General features: G+C 37.6%; 2 protein-coding genes and 1 long non-coding RNA gene across 3 annotated transcripts; all 3 read right to left on the bottom strand.

Moving 5' to 3' along the window:
* Window positions 1-1,875: 1,875 nt before the first annotated feature.
* Window positions 1,876-7,050, bottom strand: LOC139130125 (arylsulfatase I-like). Its single transcript, XM_070695845.1, has 6 exons — window positions 6,702-7,050; window positions 5,522-5,583; window positions 4,894-5,005; window positions 4,392-4,435; window positions 2,676-2,771; window positions 1,876-2,299 (listed from the first exon to the last, which is right to left on the bottom strand). Exons 1-6 carry the CDS (start codon window positions 6,788-6,790, stop codon window positions 2,100-2,102), a joined length of 603 nt encoding a protein of 200 aa, XP_070551946.1. The 5' UTR covers window positions 6,791-7,050; the 3' UTR covers window positions 1,876-2,099.
* Window positions 7,051-8,554: 1,504 nt separating this feature from the next.
* Window positions 8,555-12,219, bottom strand: LOC139126921 (uncharacterized). Its single transcript, XR_011550869.1, has 5 exons — window positions 12,121-12,219; window positions 10,866-10,930; window positions 10,046-10,146; window positions 9,468-9,531; window positions 8,555-8,666 (listed from the first exon to the last, which is right to left on the bottom strand). It is a non-coding gene; the product is annotated as an uncharacterized lncRNA (long non-coding RNA).
* Window positions 12,220-12,271: 52 nt separating this feature from the next.
* Window positions 12,272-21,808, bottom strand: LOC139126910 (arylsulfatase J-like). Its single transcript, XM_070692832.1, has 4 exons — window positions 21,597-21,808; window positions 14,256-14,367; window positions 13,506-13,557; window positions 12,272-12,711 (listed from the first exon to the last, which is right to left on the bottom strand). The coding sequence occupies exons 1-4, from the start codon at window positions 21,727-21,729 to the stop codon at window positions 12,580-12,582; spliced, it is 429 nt and encodes a 142-aa protein (XP_070548933.1). The 5' UTR covers window positions 21,730-21,808; the 3' UTR covers window positions 12,272-12,579.
* Window positions 21,809-22,198: the final 390 nt, after the last annotated feature.

Here is a 22,198-nt window from a genome sequence, read left to right as displayed (position 1 = left end):
ACTATGACGACCGAATCATTGCTAAATTGCAGTCGGTGTGCATTGACTAACTATGCCTGTGCATTAACTGGCATGTTGCCGGGTGCATTTTAACGTTAGCCAATGGAAGTGAGATGTGCAATGGTTTCTCGTTATTGCACGAAGATACTTCATCGAGTATTCCAGGGTTCAATAGAACCCTAGAATAATAGGGTTGCTATAGAATCTCTAAAACCGTAACACAAGATCTCTCTCTCTCTCTCTCTCTCTCTCTCTCTCTCTCTCTCTCTCTCTCTCTCTCTCTCTCTCCTCTCTCTCTCTCTTATATTATGGTAGTTTTCTTAAGAACTGAACCGCTGAGTGTATGGAAAATGCACAGTACAATTATGAGCTACACTTTACAGCTGTAAACTTCCTTTGAACTAATATTATATAGGGCTCAGCCCTTGGTGTCGCGCCAGGCGTTGAGATTAAAAATGTTATTTGTATCGATTCATGATTAGTAATCATAAAGGATAAAATAGAATTAATTGTTACTTTCTATATACCTTTGTACAAGTATGACCGGTTTACCCTCTGATGACAGTTCACGTACACGATGTCAGACCCTGTAGGTATAGATTTTCTGTTATGTGTAAAAAAGTTTGACATAAATTTGCAATTTTTACCATGATTACTACCTATTGTGTTTAACAAGGGACGTATTGTGCCATCATCAACTTTGCAATAGTAACTGTGCCGCCCCACTTCCGATATTGTAAGCTGAAAACCAGCGTTACTTCTAAATTTTGCACTTAGTTATTGACACAGAGGGCGCCTTTCTAAGATTCAATCCCAACATTCTTTGCAAATGTTCTCGTTCATAAGCACGACAGTTTTCTCTCTCCTTTTATTTTTTAGGCGTGATAGTAACAATATTTTGTATCAGCGACAGCGTGGATAATAATAATTACGCGATAAAAAATATTTTATTAATGGCGTGTTATAAAACAATAGCGAGCACGTTTCGAATTTTTTTATTTACGAGCACTCACAAAAACATGGCAGCGCCCACGAAAGAAGGGTACACTTCCGGTTACTCGTATAGTATATAATGAATATGCGCATGCGTAGTCAGTAAGCCGCTGGCGCGACTATAATGATAGCAGATTCGTACTCTGCTCTTGTGCTATCTTTTCTTTTTGAGAACCACAAGAAATCTATATAAAACTAAAACAAAAGGTTTCATAAAAGTATACTAATTGATTAATTGAAGGATTTAAGGATAATGATTTAATGATCGGAAGAGAAAAAAGAAAAAAAATGAAGACACACCAAGGATTAGTGAATTGGGTAGGGACTAAAAAATAGTATTATTTTAATCGAGTCCAGCTCCCTATACTTCACAGTGGCCGAATTTATCATTTTGCCATAAAGTTGATAGTTTGAAATATCTATGTGTGAAAGTGATCTTAGACTATTTCAACGATTCGTCATAGTGTGATAAAAGAAACAAGAGATAGTAAACAAAAGTATCGGCTATCCTAATGACATGACGCATAGGACAACGGCCAAATGTTTATAACGTTTGTGATCAATGGCAGATTTTCATAGATATGTCTTTGCTTTCAATACGATAACTTTCTGTTTGTGCATTACACTGAGTACTTAAGTCTGTCCCGGTGGAATCTCCACAGCAAGTTACGAGTCTTCAGCAATAAGACCCCTCTCCGAAAAACTACAGTAAATAATGAATATGTAAGTATGCACAAGGACCCGTATTTGTACCAAATACAATGTCAATATTTTATTAAAATATTTGCATTCTTCTTGCCTGCCTCGTACTTCATATCTAAATTTATCATGAATTTCCCCGCAAGGAAAGGACAGAGTTGCTATCCTTAATCCTCGGAATTATCATTGATGATATGCTTTACACCACGAATTGTGCCAAGGATATTGCAGGAAAAGACACATTTAATTGATCGTAACGGTTGCACTACTAATTTCAAAAGTCACAATCAACATAAACAGATAAAACTGGGCAATCTTAGTTTTGATCGATGTCTGCAAATATTTATTATTATCGCAATCTTTAACCTTGTTTTGACCTTATATAAATGTACAGATGTGCTAAAGAATCAAGTTAAGAAAAAAACTAAGCTTATCAACACCATCCAGGGGACCACACTCCCCAAAGTTGCTCGGTAAAGATTAAGAGACACGTCATTTTTATCAATTGCTGGTACTGCTTTTACAGACTTTTCTTCCAACCTTCTCGTTAATTGGTTCACCTTGTTTGGCATCATTTCTGCCAAGTTAGTACGTTCACAGGGGTCATCTACAGATGGGAAAGAATTTAAAATTATAGTTAATAATATAATATCCACAGCACGTATAAAAGACACATTCTGTGAATATTTGCAAATATTCTGTAAATATTTCTATTATTTTTTTTTTTTGAAAAACATAATCCTATGTAAGGTTATTGTTCTTTGAATTGAGTAAAGGTACAGCAGTTGTTCTTGCATCAACATTATAACTTTTTTAAAAGCGATACCGTATCGCTTTGAGTATTATAAAAGTCAACGCACATCAGGCAAGTTATTTTGAATTTGGAAATGACTGATCATAAATATAATGAATACAGATATCATCATTTGAGTTTAAATGCCCTATTCTAAAGGTTAATGAGAGATATGGAAAGTGTACAGCACCTTTTAAATTGAACAAATACACAGCATCCTTCTTTTGCTCAAAACAAAAGGGACTTCCCCACTTTCCTTTTGCTTCTTCCGGTGGGATCCAGCACGCTGAGAGAGAGAGAGAGAGAGAGAGAGAGAGAGAGAGAGAGAGAGAGAGAGAGAGAGAGAGAGAGAGAGAGAGAGAGAGAGAGAGAGAGAGAGAGAGAGAGAGGTTTAATTTCTAACAGTTAGGCTGAAAACATACATAATACACAATATTTTGGTCCCTCGAAGGAGAGTTTTAGCTTTTAAAATTCCTTACAAACCATCTAAGCCAAGTGCGATGCTGGCTGTAACTCCCTCCCTACTGTTTGCCCCACCCTTGTCCACGTGTGCCATAAAACATGTTGCCAATCAGTTACATACGATCGGGACGTGCTTAGATTTTCCCGCTTTTGGCTCATGCGTAGACGACTCGTAGGCAGTTTAGTCACCCCTCTTTTTTCTTTGTAATAGAATTTTCGCAGTTTGAGCACTCTGGTTTTGTCGGCGGTAGGAAGAGTCCATTTGCTTAGGCATGTGACTCTGTCCGGCTTCCTTTCTGTTTTTTCGCAACGCAGGAAAATGGCAACCTCATTCATAATTCTTGTCAGATGTGCGAGTCGGACCAAAAGTTGTCCTTCTTAAACACAATTATTTAATGTCGTTCCAGTAATCAGATCGTTTTCAACAATTTATATCCAATTTGAATCATTTAATTAATTTTAAAAGATGAATGCGGTCCATGTTTGTTGATTTCAAACCTTTTCTGTTTTACGTTCAATCGTTCTGTAAATTCCACACTTTTACCGCCATTTGAAATTACTAATTTACCTTGATCAGAATATTTAACGTACGTTTTGCAGAACACTGAACAGTGGCGAGACCATGGTTTTGAAGGTCATTTTAGCCATTATTGAGAAGTATCGCTTTGCTCATATACCACTAACGTCTCCACTGTTTGTTTTAGATGGGAGCTAACTCACACTCTGAGTTGCATCTGCCGGAGACAGAAGGGGATGAATCACCTATAGTATGTTCTTTGGTAACAAAAGAGCGTGCAGCATGGACTAGACGGAGTCGTATGCCCAAACTAGACCAGATCAGGAGTCGGCCGGCCTTCTGGAATGTGTGCGTGTGGTTGGTAACAGAGGTATGAAGTTGCTGACAGTCGTTCAAAGTCTAATTTAGTCCCGGCAAAAGGATTCGATAGGAACAGTAAACAATGATGCCATCCTGGGGAAAGCCGAAGGAACGTCGTTGTGACTGAATCGGATATTCGATACGTACAGCGCAGACAAGAAATAAGCAGCACATGCGCAAAGAAACACATGATAACGACGTCTACGTCAGCGAATGTACAGGTGTGAGCTACGAGAATGGTGGCAGCTCTACGAGTTTGTGTACCACATTTCGTTCTTAAGTAAAGAACCGAAGATTTAGCTTAATGACGATCAATCAGAAGGTCCATACATGTCAGGGTTTTTATGCCTTTTTCAGGTAAACAAACTCATTAACCCTTTGAGTGCTGTAATTTTCCCTCTAAAATTTTAGTGCAACATTTTACAATTTTTACGATTTTTTCTGTAATGTTTTTTGGCTACAGTTTTTCATCACCATTTTGGCAAAATTCTGAAAAAAATATGACTGGGGTACATTTTATAAAGGTGACAAAAATTTATTTTGGCGCTCAAAGGGTTAAGAACTTACCGTCATGATGGTTCTTGCCGCGAAGCAGTTTGAAGTTCCCAACCCTGAAGGAAAGTTACAAAAACAGTAATAAAGGCTATAATGTGGCAACACAAACCTTTGTAACAAACGAACACTCGACGTCTCTTCCAAAAATCCCAAACGGACGTGAAGTTATACAAACTGAAGCCGTGTCTCACTGAGACTGTAAGGGGGTTTACCAAATTTAAAGTTTGAAGTGCGCCATATTTCTATAGACACTTACAAATCGGGAAATCGTCGAAAAATGAGACCAAAACGTCGACAGGGCAAATTCGTACGAACCGGAACATACGAATATTTACTGTTGATTATCTCACAAGGGCCTGGCAATAATTGATAGTAGAAATGAACACATCAAATCCTGGGATACTGAGGACTGACCTTAACTTTTGTATGTAATGGCAAACCATGACAACTCTAAAATTCCAGTGATTCAGAACCAAAAAATAATGCTTCATATACGAAACTGGAGTCCATATACCTTATCGCTGCTAGTTCCCATTCTGGTATGATGTTGTATACCATTTCATTTCTTGGTGATGGGGAGTTTGTAGACAATGCGTCCCATAAATTTATGCCATCTATTTCAGGATCTGAATATAATACATTGTAAATGACTCATTTTACGTACATATTCTTCTTCCATTCTTTGTGCTTAGAAGACAACAGACACATGATATAAGGAGGATCGTAATTTTGTTGATAGTGTGGATAATAATCTTTGATCGCTAACCAAATGTATATTGGTTATGCTATTGTTCTTAAAAATGCACTGGAGAGGAAAGCTATATACTCAGTCGTCCCAACATCTGGGATATCAACTTTTCATCTTTGTTGAATACACTGAATAACATCTGGGATTTCAATTTTGCATTCGGTGAATACACAGTATCACTTTGAAGTGCAAAAAGAGATGGAAGTATCCTTATCAATGACTACTGCACAGGAAAATGTTCTAAACATGATCTGATCACTTAAAACTATGCAAGTATTCGTACATCCCTTAGATTCGTCAGTGGGGTTTTGATGCATTTCCATTTCTTGCATTGTTACAGACAATAGTACGCAAGCGTGCTTGTATTGAAATGCAAAATAGTGTAATCCTAAACCTTGAACGTGTCCACCTGCAATGCTAACGAGAGTCGGGTACCAGTCAACGATGTGCATCATCCTTGAACAAGAAAACAGAAGATGGGTTACAATTTTTGTGACTATATGATTTAATCAGGTTCTTGAATTGGTACGGCAACTGGAATAAAGCCCCTTTGAAGTTGTTTACTCATTGATATCTTTTGACAAATATGCGTCTTTTTAAAGATAAACTTAGTACCCTAAATATCGATTCACGTGTTAAGCATAAATCGAGGTGAGTCTTTTCGAAGTTATCGCGTACAGGAAAGTGAAATGTTACACGCAAATTAAAAATAATTCTACAATTGACCAAGGAGATGATTCTAACAGTGAAAGATTCCGCAGAATCATTCTGGGTTTTTAGTGTAGGATTTATTAGCCACTGGTACATTATTGATTGCAAGCCAACATACCATTTGAGGAAGTATGCACCTCGAAAGTTAAAGACTTAAACTTTTGCTCAAACTTTCCTGAATGAAATTTCCATCTATTCTCTTACCAAATCGACAATAAATTGGGGTGGGCATCGTGCAAAGTTTGGAAGTAGCAAACAAATTACCCGACATTTTGCGTTATTTGAAATTTAAAATGGCTGACATTCCTGCGCTAACTCTTTTGGGTCAAAATAAATTTTGAATTTTCGAGAAAAATAATTCGGTGAAAGTTTATCTTTTTTCTTTCTCCAAGAGCTTTAAATTAACCCCCACAAATGTAGATCAGAAAAGAATTGTAGAAATTTGAGAGTCTAATTATCTGTCGCCAAGGCGCATTCTACCGTAAGGTAGTATGTTCCTTCAAACAGAAAGACTTAAACTTTTGCTCAAACTTTCCTTTTAAGAATATTTCAAACGTTCTTTTTCAAAATCAAGAAAACAATTAGAGGGTCACTGTGCTATTTTTGGTAGTAAAGAAATTAATCATCCAAGATTTATCGATATTTGAAATTCAAAGTGGTCTCCTACCATGTGTTAAGTCTAAGCAGAAAAATAAATTTTTCGATTATCGAAAAACAAGATGGCCTTTGGAATGAGCCCCCTCAAGTGGTGAATCAGAAAAGCAGTGACGGAGTTTGAGAGTCAGAATATCTGTCCAGGAGACACATTATACCTTTAGAGATGCAATTTCATATGTATAACCACTAACATATCACTTACACACCCGTTATACGTATATCCAGTTTTCGCCAACATATTGCCATGGATGAAGCCGACGGCTCGTGTGCCTCCCTCAAATAATTGTTGTTTCATGCCGAGGAGTGGCCAGTTACTTCCCTCGTGTTTACTTAGCAGCGGGGCTCCATTCTGTGCAGACGAAGACGACAAAACGGAAAAGATGTAGGCAATTAAAATAACATTTCAAATGGCCGCGAACGAAAGTCTGACATCAACTGTATCAGCAAGGATTATAACTGCTGTTGGCAATAGTGCACTCTCCGAAGTTCAATACGTCAGCGTATTCTTGATCTTCATACGTGAGTTGCCGTATTAGCTCATGTTTTCACACACGTGAGGTTGTGTCGCAGCGATGTCCGTCTCTGTGTGTCTGTGTGATGGTCTGTCGGTCTGTCTATCTGCCTGTCAGTCTGTTGGCGCGAGATCTCAAGAACGCCTGAACAGATTTAAGTCAGATTTAGTATACAGGTACGATGTGCTTATGGAAGAAGTGATTAGATTTGGTTAGTGTGGTCTGCCTGTTTCATGCTTATTTGCATAAATACTGATTTTTAGAAAATTTACAGGCATAAAAAGTGAACTGCTGCAAAGAATTGAATTAGATTTGCTTCAAATGTTCAACACACGAGGATTTACCCCTATGAAAAACATAAAGATGAGTGCTAATATTTGCATATTTGATGAACTTCCTAATTACAGAAATATCTCTGATTTGACTTCATCAAAATAGACAAAATATGTATATTGAAAATACTATAATTTAAAATGACTGAAAGTCATTATGCTTTTTTACTTCATCCAATTCCTAATTTACATATTAAATGCACTCATATAATTAGGGTAATATATCTGGATTGACTTGACCTAAGTTGAAATTTTTTTTATGTACATGATAGATATTATGATACAACATCACTGAAAGTCATCAAGCATTTCACTTCAGCCAATTAATTATGTGCATCATTAATGAACTTTGATAATTAGGGATATACACATGGATTGACTTGATCAAATTTAACAAAAATTGCTCTGTATATTGAAGAAACTGTAATGATAAAAAGTCGGTTTAGATTTTTTTAACATCTAATTCCTAATTTAATATTCACCGAACTTTCCTAATTGGAGATATATATTTGGATTGGCTTAATCAAAATTGAAAAGATATGCTATGTACATAGAAGATACCAGGATAATACATTATTGAAACCATTTAGCATTGGTATTTTAGCTAATTACTAATTTGTGTATTGAACGAACTTTCCCAATTAGGGATTTAAGACTAGAAGGACTCTAAAAAGTATAAAAAACTTGCTATATATATTGATGAGACGATTATGTTGTATATGCGAAAGATATGTTGCATTTACATGTCAGCTAATTTATACTTAGTATATGTAATGCGTTTTCACAATTTAGCATATATAACTTGAAGGACTTGACAAAATGCAATATTACACTTCCTATATGGAGTGGTGATACTATCACAGCAGTGAAAGAATTTACTATTTTATGTAAGCTAATTACATATTTCTTTCTTAGTGACCCTTGGAATTAATCTGTGTTGTCATTAATCTGTTTGTCATTAGGTTGATCATAACACTTTCAATGAAGTTGCAAACATGTTACAAAAGTTTAAATTCAAAGACAAATGCAATAAATACTGAAAAACTTAAGCACTTTCAGTTCATATCTGGTCCTTCTTTTTACGTACTGTAGAACTGTCTGTAACAACGGTGTGTTTAATAAGTATGCAAGGGGACATATAATTGTGCATATATTTTCTATAAAGTTTGGGCTTTTTCGTTGTAGATGACTCTGCCCGTAATGATACTTTGTTTTTATTGTAAGACTCACGTCTGATGAGATATTAGTAGAGTGTTTTCCCACAATCCGTTTGTCTTCAGAGCGTGTACAACCTTTGCGATACCGTCATCCAAGGCAGTTACCATACCTTATGAACCAAGAATAGATTGATTTCGACATCAAACACTGAAACGTGCGTATCAACGTTATGACGTTTGAGTTAGTTTCTCTTGGAAATGATATTTTATGATTCTGAAGTTAGTTTGACTAACCACTGTGCAGTGGCTTGTGTTGGTAGTCATACTGAAAAAACTGTAACAGACATGCGCATAAACAATCTAAATTCAGCAATTAAACTTTATACATGTAGAATCGTCAAATTTGACTTTGACATAAATTTAATTTTGCTATTGCTTTAAACGTACTGCCTCCGGGGAATACACACCAGGAAATGAATTGTAAGGCTGAGTTGTTGTAACTTTTTTGATTCAAGTCAAATTTTAGATTATGTCTCTAAAACGATACATGAATCTTTCTCATTATATCTTGTACACAGTAGTGATTAAAATTTATTATCACTATGTGTTCCTACTCTCTACCTTAATTTCAGAACACCACTGTCAGACACGCCGCTTAAAGCAGGTGTATGCCACTCATAAATTCACCATTTTTGTCGTGTCTAATACGAACAAAAGGCAAATCAAAGTCATTATTTAATCGCTGATTGTATGACATTTCATTTCCATCCCTGGTTTGTTTTAATTATTGCTGGATAACTTGTCTTTGTATCGTGTGCTGAACTTCGGGCTAATTCAAAGCTTTATAAACGGTGGACTTTGGCTACCGGCGATGAATATTGACGCATATGATTGTTACTGGTATGCTTTCCAGTGACAGGAACATGATTAGTGCTTTCATTAATATCAAACGTAGTGACGCAATGGCTTACCAAGTAGTGTCCGCCGTTTTTCACCTTTCACTTCCGGATACATGTCAAAATACTTTCGTGGAACCTGTAATGAAGGTGTCAAAACAACACGCTTTTGTTTCTGTATTTTCTGCACGCATGCTCTCTATCTTCATATCAATCGATAAACTATATAACTGCCTACTTGCCTACCTATCTTAACGTATGTATGTATGTATGTATGTATGTATGTATGTATGTATGTATGTATGTATGTATGTATGTATGTATGTATGTATGTATGTATGTATGTATGTATGTATGTATGTATGTATTATGTATGTATGTATGTATGTATGTATGTATGTATGTATGTAGTATGTATGTATGTATGTATGTATGTATTTGCCTGCGCAGTACACCGCAAGTTGTCTCTTGTAGTTTTGTAGTTTTCCAGCGATTCTATCTATCTGTGAAGTGCTATTTATGAAGTGTTCAACTTGTTTGTCCATGTAACTTTCTATTTATCTGGCTAACGGCCAAGATTATATGCACACACGTTGTAGTGAGACACAACCGACTGTTATTGAAAGTACATATTAGCAATCATTGTTAAATACCTCCATTGGAGCGTGGACACTTTGGAAAGCAAGGTACATGAAAACGGCTTCGCTTTGTCATGGGAGTGTATCATATCAACAGCTTTGTCACTGAATAGGTACTGTAAAATGAAAGGATTGTATGCTATTATACCTTCTCAGAGAGAGGGAATGGTTAAACAGCGACTCCAGCCGCCCTATATAAAAGGGTATAATAAATATGGCTCTCTGAAAATGAGAGTAAAATCAGTAAAAATACTAGATTTGTGGAAAGGAACAATAATCAAGGTATAGGGTGCATAAATATATTAACCCTTTGAGTGCTGAAATTTTTCCCCTTAGTGCAGCATTATACTAATTTTAATGAATTTTTCTGGGTTTTTGATAATTTCGGTCCAAATGGACATCACTTTTTATGGGCTACAGTTTCTTACCAAAATTTTGGCAAAAATGTGATAAAATTTGACTTGGGAACACTTTGTAAAGGAAAGAAAAATTGACTTTGGCGCTCAAAGAGTTAAAGGCACACTGAGTTACATCTATTCTCGGTTAAGATAATTCAAAATGTAATGCTAGGTTCTTATGACCTCCATGCATGTTAGGCTATTGTGCAGGATATTGACATTATTACCCTTTCTTTATTAAGGAGAGAAAAACTGTTTTCAGGTATAAACTCAATTGGTAGTCTGTATGTCAAGGTACTCGCAGGATAGCTATTGCAAACATTTTTCTCTACCAATTACAAAATTGGCTTACAAGAAAATTGCCAACAAATACCATGGCTTGATTTCAATGACTCATTAACATAAGCGTGACCTCCGTCCTGATTCAGAACACTCACCGACGAATACGTCCCGTTTTGACTCCAATCTGGGTCGAAGTTGTCGTGAAGGTCTAGGCCATCATCTAATTATAATAATAAAATAAGGTGCCTTATTAAGGATGTAGCTGGCAGATAGACATTGGCTAAACACACGAGAAATCTGGACTTTTTTCTTTTGCATAAATATAATTAAGATTCTTTTCCGTAGGCGCTATTTGCTTCACATTATTTCTCTGACGTTCTGTCAAAACCGAGAGTGTACGTGTACTACAGTCTTGGTAAGGTTGAACGTGGTGTTTCCCAGTCATTATTAGATAACAACAATCACGTTATAGTAGCGTGCTGAGGGCGAGATTACGGCCATAATCTCATGTGAAAGATGAAAGAAATAATGCTTAATTCGTGTTATACCATGATTACACTTGATATAAGTCCAAGTGTCACTGAACACGAATCAGGTTTGCACAGTAAAATACTTAAGCAGTGAATTTAAGTGAGTAATTTATTATGGTAAAATGAACTGTGTTGCAGATTTCAATCCTTTAAAACTCTTGCTGTCAATGTGGTCATGCGTTTAAAGATATACAAACAATCGACGACCCAGTAACGTTTTTGATCGGTTTTTGATTAGTTCACGCATATGTACAACCTCTCTGTGACTCTCGTGTATGTCGTTAAACCCCTGCATCTGTAACTCTTTGTCGACCTGAAAAAGGCTTTCTTTTTTGTCTGGTTCTCTTTAATTCTACAGACTTAAAGGATATAGTCTTTTACCATTGAACAATTGGACAACTAAATTTAAATTTGAACCGTTTTTGATTTCCCGCCATCTTTAAAATATTGTAATATTACAAAGCATATGATGTCCCAGTGGAAAACATTCAGCACTATGCATTTTACTGGACTACTCTGTTGTTTCTGTGAAGATTCAATGCATACTTGCACTGCGTACTGTTTGTTTTGCCTTATTTGCATGAGGGTGCCACTTTATGTTTGGGCAAGCATTTATTATTTATCTTGCTCAAAATTGCACATTTAGTCCCAGTGGACAGCTTATTCAACCTGTATGAACAACTCTCAATGAGTACATTCCAATGAACTTGTTTAGTTTGGAGTAAATCACAAAAAATAATGCGAAAAAGATACAGCTTTCGGTCCTTTAAATTTGTCATAATGCTGCCGTACTCCCATCGGTGGATGATTTATCACTAAACATCGGCAAAGCTAGAAAGCGGAACAAATTACGAATTCTGAAATTAAACTGTATGCTTACAAAACGAGTGAGTGTAGTAGTCTTGTCCTGCCAAGTAGTATCCATAAAACTTGTCAAATCCACGCCTGGTAGGAGTGTATGCCTCTTGCAATATCCTAAATGCCATCTGGATATGTAGTAAAACATGGACAAGAAAACCTGCGGACACTTTACTGAACTCAGACACCAAGCTATTTACCAAAGCAGATCCTTTCTGCAACACCAACTAACACCAACCTTTAAATCCAGCGAGCTAGCTATCTTGCGGGATATTTATTTGCCCCTGCCTGACTACCCAATACATTCATATCTAGACCCACGTGCATAAACGTGTGTATTTACCGACTTACACATAGGTACATCTTCTTCATTAAAATCTTTACAGCCAACAAACAAACCTAGCTAGCGAGCTAAGTACATACCTATCTACCTCGTGTCTACCTCCACGGTATATACATGCTTATCAATACAAAAAACATGTCAATTGTCAAGATGAACTTGAACTAACTTTCCGACCATGTATGTTGAATAGCCGAGTTGATGGAGTTTTCTTGGCAGAGCGGTTAGATTTAATGGGAGCCCATGAGGCAGTTTGTTCCTTATTCCTCCGGTCTGAAAAAGATAAATCGATTTTTTGAAGTTTGTATGACACTAGATTTTAAAAACAAACTTTCTCTCGTGAATGAAAATAGATTTCTCTTCTTTTTGAATAAACTGTTATCAAGAGATCAGGTATAATATCGTACACATTATGCGCAAAGCACTTTGACAAATGGATTTTGTGCTAAGCATAAGCACACCGATAGAGTAACACCCTTCGTTTTGTACTTTAATGCAATTGCCTTCTTTCAACGGCCGTGAATTGGTGAAAATTTCAACAATGGCCACGGATGAATGGATGGATTGATTGACAGACGGACGGACACTAGAAAAAAGAGATAGTGGATGAAGTGATGGATAGATAGATAGATAGATAGATAGATAGATAGATAGATAGATAGACAGACAGACAGACAGACAGACAGACAGACAGAACAGACAGACAGACAGACAGACAGACAGACAGATAGATAGATAGATAGATAGATAGATAGATAGATAGATAGATAGATAGATAGATAGATAGATAGATAGATAGATAGATAGATAGATAGATAGATAGATAGATAGATAGATAGACGGAATTGAGAATGGAACACTGATAAATGGATACAAACAGAGATACCTGTTCATAAATAGATACACAGAAAATAGGTAGTTAAATTGAGACCTCCGGTGGACTTCCAAAAATTAAGTGTCGTTGTCGAAACATGCATATCACTGCAATTCTATTCAGCGACAACTCGTATTTTTTCGCATTTTAACCGGTTACAAATCAATTGATAGCTAATTCACACTGTTCTTACCTGAAAACCAAGACGATATGAATAGTATCCAGTCATGAACGCCGCCCTAGATCTGAAATGACACATAACACAGTCAGCATGTAATAAATGAGCACTAGAAGCCCCTAATAAGTCGCTGATTGGATTCGCCGCTAATAGGTCTGTATTGATTTTAATTTTCAGATCATTCTAGATATTATATCAACTTGCACAATCGGTTTCACCTGCCCCATGCATTGCGATAAATAATTTATCCGAGTAACAAAATGACAGAGAGTAAACAAGTGAAAAAGTGCGGCCATTTTCTTCAATAAGACCTCGATGCAGTCAGATCCTATGCAAGACGGATTCAAAGGATACTGCGTTGATTTAGCAACTTTGACTTTTGGAAGTATAGCCGTGCACTCTCCTGAAGCCAAGAAGAAAAGGCAAATAAGCACATTCTTTGGCTTGTCGAATTGACACTGTTCACACTGAACAAACTGTATTACAATAATAAAGTCTCTGTAAACTACATTACAATCGTGGTAAAAAAAAGCGTTTTTCCATTAAAAAAAATTACATTCCAAAGCCATAAATGTTATGGATAAAAATTAGGATAAAATAATGTTAGACCATGGGTTTCCCTACGTTTTACTTTGGCTAACACTAAACTACATATCATGCAACACCTTTTTGTAAACTATTATGGTTATAGATATTTACATACAGGGTAATGAACTCTTTTAAAGGATTGCGTTGATCTTTATAATGAACTGAAGCTACACTCACGGACTGCAAGATTGCGACACATACGATTGATTTAGAATGACGCCCTCTCTGGCGAGTTTGTCGATCGTTGGCGTGATGAGATAAGGATTGTTGTAACCAACGTCTGCCCAACCTGAAATTAAAAAGCGACGAGAATAAATAAACGTGATCGGACATGCTTGTTTATCGGAAGACTTAATCTCTGGTTTAAGTGGTTATTGTTGGTAATTAGCATCATTCAAATTACGTCAAAGAATAATATACAGGGGCGACGTGTTAAACATCCACGTTTAAGTATACGCAAAAAAGGAAAAAAAAGAGGTCATTAATTTGCGGGAATTTGCCCTGCTGAGGTGGCTTCCCTCTCGCCCGAATCAATTGACAAACGTTTTCAAAAAGGTTATGTAATTCGTCTTCTTTTAAAAGTATTGAGGATCAAATGAGCAGGTAATGTTTAAGGAAACCTTTTCTACGTATGATCAAATTAGCTTTGTTGTGTCTTTTAAAGTTCAGAACAAATCGTTGTATGTTTTCTACTATGAAAAATTTGGCCGTCGTTGGCCAATTTATAACCTAACGATTTCAGCAAGTTTAAAACAAAATAATTCATCATCATTTATGTATCCAGCCAATGATAGTTACGCTAGGGCAATTGTCATTAATTTTCGGAGTGGAATGTCACATTTCCCATGATGCTCTGCCCAACGGCAATATGGCTCCATTTGAAGGAGTATCAATCTGATATATTGAACGTTGAATGATGAATGTATAAATAGAACTGTCCAGATACGAGACAAAAAAACCCTGCAAATTCACTGTCTGTTCAGGTAACAGCACTGGTAACAAACAAGCGTAATGGACTTGGAACCAGACTGGTCATCAGCTAATCCTAATCGATAAGGATCAGTAAGCACATCCATGAACTTCTTCTCCCCGGCAATGGAGGAAAACCGCACTTGATAGTCCTACGTCATGGCTAATATCATACTTTGCTAATTTCTATGAATACATAAAGAGTCGGACGGACAGGACAATTCCTGTCGGTAATTTTTCACATGTCTGAACACGCATTGCATCGACATGTACAAGGGACGATATGGTGAGTTTTCTTTCATTTACTTTGATTATGTATTCGTATAAGCACAAGCAAGGGGCAAATAAAACACCTAGATATTGTAAGGTCAACAACTCCTTTAAAAATTGTGTGCATACAAAGAAATATTTCGCTGTTTTACGTAAGATGATAGTCAAGCACTCTTTTTGCTTCGGTCACTGTGCAGAGTGACGATGTGAATGTGAACATCATCCACTGCCTGGCTGTTGTGATGGTTATTACTTAAACCTCGTTCTTAAAAACCCTATGATTTAAAGCAAAGGACAAAGCCTCGTTGCAAGGGATTCAAAAATCCAATTTTTCAAGATTAACATTCGCTGCGCAATATGTATTTGTTGGCTTGCAAACATTTGATATTGAAAATATTTGGGAACAGTGAGTATCGGTTGATTTATGCTTAAGCAATAAATCCCGCTGCAGCTGGTATTCCGGAGATTTTGGCATAATGCGCGACATATGGTACTAATCGCCAGTCTAGAGCTACATTGGGCGAGTTACACCCACATCCAGCCTGTCAAAGGACTTATTGCTATTATGATTGAATTATGATTTGAATGTTGTTTTCTCTGTAGATTATGAAATGGTAAAAAGCACAGTAAAATGTGATGAGCCGTCGTCGAACGCAAGTGCCGCGACGGAGACCAACTATTGGTGACAAGAGGGATACGCTTCAAGCGTGCTCGGCTATGAGAGTGCGTAAACAACAAAATTAATAAGTAAGGCGCAAGGTTAATTTTATACTAAGGCATTTTTAAAGCAATTGCTTCACGTTGATACTGTTCCTTTCATTATAATAATGTCATTAACTATTCAATTAGTTCTGCTGCCGATTGTTCCAGCAACACCTTATAAACGTAACATTTCATAATAGCTAAGTGGCCATTTAGCGCTCAGTCTGGTATAACGAATTTTACCATAGACGACGTGAACCCTTGTCCAATCAGAACAAAGCATTAACAAATATGACACAATGATATAATTCTGTATAACTTCTATCACTATAAATATATATTACTTTATCACAATCAGACATAGATAATAGTAGAATCTTACACGCCAAGAACCTGGGATCAGATTTCTAACACGAATTAGGGATATTTGGTCTCGCATGAGTTGCAGACGAGTGTGAGACAAAATATCCCTAACGAGTGTGAGAAATCTGATCCGTGGTCCTTGTGTGTGAGATTCTTTTTCGCACATGACCACAAAATGCGTTAAATTCACACTGGAAACAGTGAATGACAAAGTGTATCAACGACTATCCTACTTCGTGGCCATCTAGCATTCCACCGATGTCACAAACGCGAACTCTGTGACGAGTTCCACTGCCGATACATAAAGTTTTAATACAGACGAGATGTAAAACGGAAAAATGGGTATGCAAGTGCTTATGTCCACCAGTTAGGGAGCATATGTTTTTTAAGGGGGGGGGGGGTCGGTGGAATTTGGGCGACAAATAAATTTAAAAAGCGACCCGCTCCATATCAGATTTCTAAAATTCGACCCCCCCAAATTCATCAATTGTAAAATGTGACCCCCCCAAAAAAATCATCAGATTTGATTCATTAACCCTTCGCACCCTATGGCCCTGGGCTGAAAAATTAGGCCCTTCAAAAGTGTTTGCAAAAAAGAGTTACCTACCCCAATTTTCATGCACAAAAAACAGTGACCCTCCCCAGATGTCACAGTCTGTATCAATAATATCTTAATTGACTTATAATTTCCCATTTGACCTTTGAACTTTCAAAGAATCCTTTTTTAACTTTACAAATAATCACTGGATGAAATTCTAATCATATCGGTTTTTTCAGATCTGCTTTTTCAAATATGATATTCTCGTCACGTACATTTACATCAAACTGTCAAAGCAGAGATTTTAATAGCTAGTTTTGTATTGTAAAAACAAATATTCAAAGTTTCCTCACATACCAAAAGGTATAGAGAATCAACATTTTTGGTGAAATTCCAAAGTCAAATTTTTTGCACACACGTGAACTTGTAATCGTACTAGTCTGATCAAGTACACTAATATCAATAATCAAGATTACATAAATACACAGACTTAACTAGTTTTGTATTGGAAAAAATTATTCATTGTTTCCTCATTGACAAGATAGTGAATCAACATTTCGGTAAAATTCCAAAATCAAATTACGGTGCAGAGGCGGGTTATTTACTACACAGGTGTAACTACCCTAGTCTGATCAAGTACATATCAATAATCAAGAGTCTATAAATACACAGATTTAGCTAGTTTTGTATTTAAGAAGAAATTATTCATAGCTTCTCGTAGACTACTCAAATATTATGTATGGAGGAACTGTGTATTTTCTATTTTGCCTGAGAGTTCTTGTGTGTTATCACCGTTTACCTAGGGATTCCAGGACGGGAACTTTCCAGAGAGTGTTTTACGTTGCATGCTGCACTAAGTTGAAGGTTTGAGTGTCAGCGTGTGGTTTTTAAGACAGATATTTCAGTATTTTGAGTTTTACTCAAGTCAGCAGATATGTAAAGAAACCGGTGAGTGGCAGAGATCGAACTTTATGCGGATCGGATTGTTTATTTAAACCCTACGCCATTGCTCACAAGTGAAAGCCGTGCCGTATATATGTGCGATACGCACTGCACGCAGAGATGATAGTATCACCACAAGTTGAAAGCTGATCTTTCTGCAGCAAATTGTGTGTTAACTGCGAACTTTATTCAGTTTATGAGTTCAGTCAGATGTCTGAGATTGTCATGAGAACATTATTTGTGATTGTTCCACTGAACTTTTGTCGATGCGCGGAGTCTGAATTCAGAGGAAGACTTCAGATGAGTTCGGCAGAAGTACGAGTGTCCCCAAAGAGCCGACCGGAAGTAAACAAAGATCCAAGCTGGCTGCGCCCATGGTAGCTGAACTGGACGCTGCTTAGCAGTGGATCGCGTGTGTTGTCGCCGACTTTCATGTGCGGACATTACACCGGACTTACAATCGCGCTCATCGTCGAACAATAGTTAAAGTCGCGTGTGAACTATTTGTGTTTCCGAGCCGCGTGGTCAAGTCTGAGGTACCTCTGCAGTAACATTAAGTTTTTCATAGAAATTGTTTTGCATTTAGAAAGGGTTTGGATCACGGATATCTATTTTTGTACAGTCATGGTTTAAAGAGAGTTTTTGTACTGAAAGTGTGTTCGACTCCTGCCGTCGGGAGGTCGATCAGTACGGTTATTGTTACCATGGAGTAATATTTGTAGTTTTGAAGTACGGTTTTACTATTTTGTATGTAGACGCCGATAATTTGACACAATATAGTAATACACGGAAGTTGTTTGTTACATTATATGACTGTGTGGTAGTTCCTCATTTCATGCCCCATGCTCTGTAGCCCTGCGTACAGGTCTGTGTGTTCCCGGAGTTATACGGCCTCCACCACAGCCCTGCATCAGTCTATGAAAATAACTGAGGTCTCTGCGGCCCGGATCTGGACCGCAATGAAAAAACGGTCTTTTTGGCCGAAATTCTGCTCTATCGGGGCAAAATCCTTTCCCTGCCTACCTTTACCTCCTAACCGACCCCAGAAAAGATGCGATTAACTTCTCCTAACGTCCAAAACCGCTCGTTTTCTGAAACATAACGTACTCGACAAGTTGTTTACCCATGGAGATCGCCATTTTGAATCTCGCTGCAGAGACCCTAGTTATCTCCATAGACCGTTGCAGGGCTGTGGTGGAGGCCGTATAACGCCGGGAACACACAGACCTGTACACAGGGCTACATGCTCTGTTGCTGCTCTAGAGAGGTTAACGCTAGTATTGGACTAGTTGGCCCTGCTAGAGAAATAAATTTGGTTGAGCTTTGTTATCATTCTGCCATCTCGAAACATCGGTTACACAAGTAACATTTCGGTGAAATTCCAAAGTCAAATTTTTTCCAGAACTCCATACAAACCTTTGTAAAATTGGACTTCCCTTACAATCATTGATTGTAAAATTTGACCCCCTAAAAACGGTTTTGTAAAAGTCAACCCCCCGATTTCCCACCGCCCCCCTCCCTGTAAAAAACGAATGCTCCCTTATTGAAAAATTCGGCCGTCTTTTGTAAGTCTGTCACCAACGACGTACAACATTATCCAAAATCGTGACAACGCTGTCGTCTGCCACATGTACTGTGCCCGTGTGTTACTAGTCATCGTGCCATTGGATAATATTTTGCACGTGGAACAAAAGACTGTTTATCATCCAATCAGAGCTCGTGTAATATATACTACAGAGTGTGGGACGATTTCTGAGAATGTGGGATCGATTTTCCCCACACCGTCGCCAACACTTTCAGTGGCCAGGAATTTGAAAACAACTAAAATCTCGCAGGCGTTGTGTACTGATAGCCGTTAAATGTAGTGGAAAGACCTGACGGTGAAGCTTGAATGTATGTTTTAATAACATACTGATTTTTGCCGATATTGTAATACTAAGCAATGTAAGGCCTGGTGCAGCAGACTAATTGCAGATTAGTGTTTGAAGGTTACGGAAAACATACATCTAAATAGTAATTACAAATGAACGCCCACAGACCCAAGTCATAACCATACTGGTTGAACAACTTTTCATAAGGTAATGATTCCTGTCTGGTAACTTAATCTAGCACTAGTGGTCCTTTAGTGGCAGCTGTTGTGTGTTGGTGTGTTGCAGGAACATTCCAGTATGCTAAATTGAGAACCCCTTTCAGCATAACATAAGAATTTCAATGTTGGAAATGATTTTTATGATGAATAAAAGATGAAAGCAACACTGCGCATCAGGCTGTGTTTGCGGGCAGATTGAATAGTTGCCAGTATGATTAAAATAAAAAGTATAGACATTTTACAAATATCCTAATATATCATACTTCAATACTTACTATACTTTTGATTCGCCTAGTTGCTCTGATTTTAGCGGGGATAGAATCCCGGTACACGATCCTTTGTACAAATAGGTATAATAAACCTTTTACGTCGAACTGTCAGACATACGATACAAAGAATTATTATTATATGAACTTGTTTACCCCTGGAAAGACTGAAACGGGTTAACATAGAGAGAAGGGGGATAAAACTGTCCGCAGCTGTTGCAGTTTGAGTATTTTTTGCATCGAAATGCCTAATTTTGTCTTGAAGTGTTTAAAGATATAATTGACAGCAGACCTACACAAGGGGCAGTAGAGCGGATACAAAGAAGTGTGGAAATGTTATCCTTGTAAGAGGGTCACATCGTGTCAGGTTAACAAAATGGCTATGCAACACCACATGCTCTTAACAAAGCGTTGCGGAACCAATTAGTATAAGTACACAAGTACAGTACAGTATATCATATCACGATGCAGGCGTATGCGTGTATGGTGCATTAATAAAAATAACAATAGCTCGGAATCGCCAGTCGATGTGTCGAGTTATTCATAGTTGTGACCAACTAAGCAACATCAACCTTGAAATTTCAATTCCTCCTATTTCTTACGGATGTCATAAAACACTGAAGCGACCCGATTTGAAGCGTTCCAGGTTGCATTTTGACTAGGAATCAATTCGTAAACTGCACTGAAAAGTGATGCATGGTAATTCTGACAGATACAAATTTTTGCGAAGTTGCGATCCACTGCACGTCTTTTGTCTTGTCTCGCGTGAATGTACATGAAATCGTTTCAAGATTTGTTGGAAACACGCGATGCCTCGTATTCATACCATGCACGCCATAGTAGCAATAGTTTTTTCATCACAGACTAGTTGACCGTACGCTTACCTCCAGTGTAGGTGCACTGACTGGATATCTGTATTGTATGTATTTTGACGATGTTTGCACTATGTAACATCGATCACTATAAACTCCGATCAAAATATTATGGAAACTTGAATTGTGATCGTTTGAACATTTTATTTATTTATTTGATTTTATTACTCATCCGACAGGCGAACCCAATTACAGGACAGATACCCATAACCCACTACCCAATGGAGCAATGAGGAGTAAAGTGCCTTGCTCATGGGCAGAACACCGTGCTAGAGTCTCGAACTCACCATCCTCTGACAGTGTGTCCGTTGTTCTGGACTTACAGGGTCTCGGAGTCACCATCCTACGATAGTGAGTCGGGTACCCTTTAATTGCCCCACGGTGCACGTGCCCCATCATTTCCGAATAAACTTTTCTCTATTTTCGTCTGGATAAATGAAATAACAGTGAATAGGTTAGCATGTTCGGATATGCTATGTATGTTGCCGCATTACTTAATCCACTTACCTAGATCGTCTGCGAGGATGAAGATGATGTTGGGCTTCCTCAGTTGCCCGCCATGATTTTTCAGGGGGAACTGCCACCAGATGTAGCCGAAGGTAAATAGGCTCAAGACAGCTAAACGATTGAACGCACGCATCGTTTGGTAGAAGTTCGTGTTTTCCTTCTCCCTGTCGTCATGAAAAAAGTTGCAGACGTTAGCAGTGTTCAAGCCTCGGTCGTTTGCGAAGATCTGAAGAGGCGCAGTGGCGTGGGGGTGATTAGCGCGTCAGCTGTCTGTGACATATACGATGTGAGATTAGTTACGAACTGACAAATATGTTTGACAAATATGTTTGACAAATATGTTGAGAAAGTATAATAAATATTTCACACAATCCTTTATACATACAGTCATTCATACATTCAAGATAATACAAAATGCACAATTTCACCAAAGTAGAAAGTTACATACGCAATAATTTCTGAATGAGCATAATTGTAATATTTGGTAACGCTAAGGTAGTATGCAACTCGACACTCAAAGACCCAAAAGCTTGTATTCAATATTTCCCCACGGGAACTATTAAACAGTCTACTAAAACCAAGAATAAAGGTCGGGGTTCATA

The sequence above is a fragment of the Ptychodera flava genome, chromosome 3 (genome assembly GCF_041260155.1).
Source record: "Ptychodera flava strain L36383 chromosome 3, AS_Pfla_20210202, whole genome shotgun sequence".
NCBI lineage: Eukaryota > Metazoa > Hemichordata > Enteropneusta > Ptychoderidae > Ptychodera > Ptychodera flava.
The sequence above is the reverse complement of the archived record's forward strand: the minus strand, read 5'-3'. Positions and strand labels throughout refer to the sequence as shown.